Source organism: Marmota marmota, unplaced genomic scaffold, assembly GCF_001458135.2.
Source record: "Marmota marmota marmota unplaced genomic scaffold, marMar, whole genome shotgun sequence".
Classification (NCBI taxonomy): domain Eukaryota; kingdom Metazoa; phylum Chordata; class Mammalia; order Rodentia; family Sciuridae; genus Marmota; species Marmota marmota.
The window spans coordinates 3,538,911-3,544,910 of NW_025999932.1; the positions used below are offsets into that span (position 1 = coordinate 3,538,911).

The following is a 6,000-nucleotide window of genomic DNA, read 5'->3' on the forward strand; positions in this document are numbered from 1 at the left end:
GTGGGCATGTCCTATGTGTGAGTGTGTGTGCATAAAATATAAAGTCACGTGCTAACACCTGTATGGACATATCCACACAATATGCACACATCCATGCTAGTGAAGGGCAGCTCTGGAAGAGAAACTTTGATCATTGTCTCATGAGTTAAACAAACACTTCTCCCTCAACCAACTGAACGTTAATTGGAATGTGTTATCATGGGCTATCTGTGTCTCCTTTTCAGACCTTGAACACAATAGCAATTTCCATTCTGGCATTTTGCATTTTCAAGCAACCAAGCATCTTGGGAGACACTTTAGACAAGAACAATCAGTTTCGTGTCAAGAAAGGACATCTGTGTGTTTTCATTTCCTCTTTGGGAAAGTCAGCCGTCAGGGCAGCCTGGGACCCTCAGGGTGAGTTTAGCTAGAGTCTAGTAGAGTGTTTAAAACCCGGTGCGTCTCCTGACTCCTGAAGTGGAGCCAATAACTAAAACGGTGATGTTTAGAAAAAGCCAGCGGGTTCTCAAATTGTGCTCAGCTGCCACTACTGACCACTGCTTTTTGGTAACTATGTGATCAACATCTCAATATTTCTGACTTTTAGTGGAGAGACAGACTTGCGGCCGGCAGTGAAGCGGCGGCTCCCTAGAGAGTGGCGGTGAGAGTCCGCACTTCCCAGGGAGCAGCGGACACTTACAGCTTGCTGGACAGTGCGGGGAGGGCGGGCACGATCTCCTCATAGGGCTCCTCTTGTGCTAAGGCGGGGACAGAGAAGGGCTCTTTCATTTTCTCTTCCCAGGCAGTTTCGGCTTTCAGCAGCATCTCCTCGATCAACTCAGAGGCGGCGATGTCTGTGAGACACAGTGAGACCGTCAGACACAGCCCGGTGGTGGCACAGAGCCCTCCCCGCTTTCCGTCCTTCAGACGAGGCTTGAATGCTGAGCTTACCAAACACGTAGAATAGAGCAAGTGTTTACAGTGGGGACATTTTCAAAAACTATCTTACATGGGTGACCTATTTAACCACAAATGAAGCACCATAAAGACAACTTGCACTGGTTGGTGACTATAAAACAGAAGGTCAGGGTGGAGCTAGGTTTGGAAGAACTGCCATTTCATCCTAGTAAGCCTCTTCTTGCATGTTGGGGAGTGTGGACCAACACGGTGAAACACTTCAGCAAGCCTGGGTTTTGATAAAAAAAAAAACACCTCCTAGACGCAACTCAATTGGACTAATGGGGAGATGTTCAAATAACTCAGCCGTGTTATCTGACAGTGGCTCTGGCCTCGCCACGATCTTTCTTGTTCCATTGGAAACATAATCAATACATTTCTTTCCAGATCACACCCAGCTGTGATATCTGAATATTTAGATACACAGCAATTTAATTTATACTTAGCAACCACTGACACCGACACTTGGTAGATCCTGGGGAGAAGTTCACGTTAACACCAATGAAGAGCTAGAGGTGCCAGACACGCTTTTTCAGCCCTGTGATTCTCTAAACTATAAATGTGAGCTGCGTGGCTTGGTGGACTGGTCAAGGTAACTCAGGCGCCACAAGAAGAGACAGATGTCAGAATCTGACCATTACTTGCCTCAGATTAAACAGCACACATGGGAAGAACCGGAGGAGCTCAGCTTCCTCACGTCGGGAGACCAGGTTCCCATCCCACCCTGGAGCTCTGTTGATGCTCGCTCTCCCCTGACATTCTGTCTGTGTCACCCCAAGTTCCAGAAGTGCAAAGTGATGAGAATATAACGCAGTCCAGCTGAGGACTCATCTGCTCAGCCATCACGTGGTCCAGTTTCTGTCCTCCACGCTCCTCTGTGACCTGCCCAAGGGTCACGTCTTCCCCTGTCTGGGAAAAGCCCTGAGCAGGAACGAGACAAGGTGCTCTCCTCACAGAGCTAGAGGTACAGAGGCTGTGCCCACTCCCAGGAAATGCACCTTTTTAAAGATGGGGGACAGGCTACGACTTTCTTTACCTTTCCAGTATTCGTTATTAGGCACCCTTTTCTAGTTAATGTCAGGATTAAGGTGGACTTTCTTTAATGTTGGCTTGATTGTAAACTTTGAGACTACTACTCCATTTATAATTCTATTGTTAGATCTTCTATTTATCTTAGCAGAAAAGACAAAGTAATAAACATTAAACAACGAAGCTTAATTCCATTAAATAAGAAATGAAGTAAATCCCTCATCCTGGCTTAAATTGCAGGTTTATCACAGTTAACATGCTCCTATAAGTAATCAAATATAAAATCTCTAGTGTAAAGGAGTTTAAAGGAGGTCTAGCAACAGGGAAAATACCGATGTACTCGTTTAGATCAACTGCTACCTTTAACAGTTTTGTATTATTATGTTACTTATGCAGGACTTTTCCCTTTGTGTTTGGAATTCCTCTATTTTTAATATTATGGAACTAATAATGAGTAGTTACTTTGTTAAATTCCAAAATCTACAAAACTAATGTGGCATCCATTAATTAAGTATATGAACATATAAAAAGAGTAGTGATAAAAAGAATTATAAAAACCTTCAAAACAATATTTATTAAAAATAAATAAGGGGCTGGGACTGTAGCCCAGTGGTAAAGTGCTTGCCTTGCATTCATGAGGCACTGAATTCGATCCTCAGCACCACATAAAAATAAATAAAGATTCTGTGTGTTCATCTACAATGAAAAATATATATTTTAAAAAATAATAAGTCAATATTTTGAACTTTTAAATTAGCATGAGAGTGTTAGTCTCCATTTCTTGTGGCATAAATATATGTGCAGGAAAAAATACTATTATTGTTTTAAAATACCATAACAAATATGCACATATTTGGTTGGTATGATGGGAAAGTAATAAAATACTGGTAAAATATATTTTAAAGTAAATGGCACCAAGTGAATCACCATCTGAAGTTCAATGCACTAGTAATGAGACGGAAGAAAGGAACCGGGACCAGGCACATGCTCCTGGACATCCTCCTGACATCACCTCGGGATGCACAGGAGGTTGTGGCCTGAGCGTGGACTACAGAGGTCGCACCGAGCTGCAGCTGCAGCCAGCTCTCCTTCCCTAGCTGTGCGAAGGAGCTGAGCAGCGTCAGGGTTAAAGGAAGACAGGAGACTCCCAGGGGTCCAGCCCCACTCAGCACCTACCTGAGGGCTTCTCTTCGTTACAGTTCACAAGGTTTGGGTTCGCCTGATGTAGCAAAAGAAGTTTCACCAGGTTTGTCTGAAACGTAAAGATGATTGAAATAGGAAACACATTGCCAGACACTGGGGAGTCATTAGTAAAGGCCACTTCCTTTTCAGACAATGCCATATACTTGCACCATTTCAGCAATTTATGTATTCAGAAGAAAAAAAAAACATTTATTGCATGAGGGTTTCATTGTTTAGGACTTGAAGAGGATACCTTAAACTGTTCAAGTTTCTCTTAGAGAATTTTATGCAAGACATTATATGTCACATGATGCTTTGTTTTTGTTTTATCCATTCAGCAAAGTCCAACTTATTGGTATTGTCCGTTCATAACAACACCGAGGACATTATAAATCTAAAGTCACGTTCTACATTTAGGAAAACTCAATCTCATGTTATAAGACTGAAGAGCTCAACGAGAGATTTGTGTATCTATCGAAAAATGCATATCACACAAAGTGCATATGTATTATTTATATAACGTTGAAAGATCAGTAATTAAATAGCTTTCAGTGTCCCCAACTTTTAGAATTGTCATTGGTAGTGTCTTTGTGTATTTCTCCCCATTACTGCTCCCTTCCTGTTTCACGGTGTTGATCACTAGGATAAACTTTGGGTTACTAGTATTTTTCTTCATTTGGTTAGCAAACATATCTAGAAGGATCCCTAACCAACATATTGCTTAATCTTTTATGACCATAATAGAAATGCAACCCTGGGCTACATATTTTTCTATGTCTTGCTTTCAAGGCGTACCAATGCATTTTTTTAGAATCATGGGAGTTGTTGAGTTAAACTGTTTTATTCTGTTTCCCAACTATGTAGAATTGCATTGTAGAAATATATCACAATTTATTCACCTTCCTTTTAGTGGACATTCAAGCTACTTGTAATTGTTTATTTAGTTTTGCAAATAACGTTCTTATAAATATTCCTGCTTATCTCTCCTGGTGCACACAGGCAGGTGGTGTGTACTTAAGAATAAAAGTGCCAGAATACAGGGAGACAGGGCCAACGTCATGGGATGGCTCCAGTTCTTTTCAAAAGTGATTATTCAACTTAACACTCCCACTCCAAACAAGAGCCCCTGTGGCTCCACCTGCCTGCAATGACTTTACTGTCAGACATTTCAAAGTTTCTAGATTCTGCCATCGGAGAATGGATCACTGGCTAAATTAGGGGGTGCTGCTTTGGAGATGGTAGCTATGGGATCTGTCTGGCTTTCTTTTTGGTCTAGAATCAAATCCTTGTGGTGTGATTTCTGGGGATTTGACATTTTTGTTTGAAGCTTTCAAATTTGTCGTCACAACACTGTTGGTGATTGTTGCTGTTTGAATGCTGCGTCCCTTCTAAAACTCATGCTATATTTTAATCCCCCTTGCAGAGGCATTAAAAGATGAGGCCATGAGGGGTTATTAGGCTGGAGGATTCTGCCTTCATAAATGAATTCATGACCTTAGGAAAGGTCTGGAGGCTGCCATCCAGATCCTTTTTATCCCTCTTACCTCTTCATCTCCTCCATGTGAGGACACAGCATTTGGCCTACAGCATTTGAGGCATCATCTTGGAAGAGGAGCCCCAGGCCCTCACCAGACTCCAAACCTGATAGCACCTCGATCATCCTGGTTGTCTTGTCTTAAGAACAGTCAGAAAGACATTTCTGTACTCTATAACTACCCAGTGTCTGGAACTTCTCTACTGCAGCAGAGATGCTCTAAGACAGCTGTGTCTTTCTCTGCCTCTCCCCTCCTGTATTTTCAAGAGCTGTGCTCTTTACCTGGTTATTGTCTCCTCTGCATGCACAGCATCAGCCAGTTTTTGTGGTCTTTTGTTTCTGTCTCCCTCTCTGGACAAATATTTCTAGAATCTGGTTCATCTAAATCCTTGCAAGAGTCAAGGTTCAGTATTATTGATCCTTTCTATTACACCCTACCTGTATATTATATTTCTACATTTCTTGCTCTTTTAAAATCCTTATTTCTAATTCTCTTATTTTATTAGATTTCTGTAAATTTTATAAGTTGAACATTTCACTCATTATTAATTTTTAAACTCAATTTAAAATGCAAGCATCTATTATGTTTTACAATGTGAAAGGCTGTGAATTTCCATTAAACCCTTTTTTCCCCTCTATTCCATATAGAATATAGACAAGGTATTGCTTTCATCACAATACTGTTCCAAGTGTCTTTAAATTGCTGTTATGATTTCTCTTTGGGTTTATAGAGCACAGAGAGGTCTGGGATGCCTCATACTTCTGTGATACAAAGTCATCACCATCATTCTCACTTGCTAAATGTTGGCAGGCAGCCACTTTTCCTAGGCAAGGGCACCAAAATAATAGAATCAAACCACAAAACTAGGAGACCTCAACTCAGCTGTTGGGCTGGAAATTGAAATTTCTTAGCTACATTTTTTTGATACCTCTTTTTAAAAATCTAAATTCAACAAAATGCACAGATAAGTATGCACTTCTACATTTGAGCAAACCTGTAACCAGCACCACAATTAAGACCTGGAACATCTTACTTAAAGGTTCTTCTTACAAAAAGTTTCGAAAAGAGTCTGAATTTTATTATTTAAGTTCTTGGATTAATTTTTCAATTTCTATAGGAAGGACAGATAGGATATGGCTGGGATTGCTTCAAACAGATGTGTAACTAGCCAGGGGTACACCTGTAATCAATCCCAGCTACTGAGAAGGCTGAACAGGAGCATCACAAGTTTGAGGCCAGCCTGGGCAATTTTGTGAGGCTCTCTCCAAAAAAAGAATGAAAAAAAAAAAATGGAAGGAGGAGGAGGAGGAGGGGGAGG

At 41.1% G+C, this 6,000-nt stretch overlaps 1 protein-coding gene across 4 annotated transcripts in view; it reads right to left on the reverse strand.

The window, feature by feature from the left end:
• Nucleotides 1–6,000, reverse strand: part of Myo16 (myosin XVI) — a 420,601-nt gene that overhangs the window by 268,453 nt on the left and 146,148 nt on the right. For all 4 annotated transcript variants that reach the window (XM_048800642.1, XM_048800640.1, XM_048800641.1 and 1 more), the window contains 2 exons: nt 3,142–3,217; nt 680–833 (listed from right to left, as the gene is read on the reverse strand). In XM_048800642.1, coding sequence (XP_048656599.1) covers nt 680–833; nt 3,142–3,217 — 230 coding nt within the window. The remainder of the gene's footprint in view (nt 1–679; nt 834–3,141; nt 3,218–6,000) is intronic.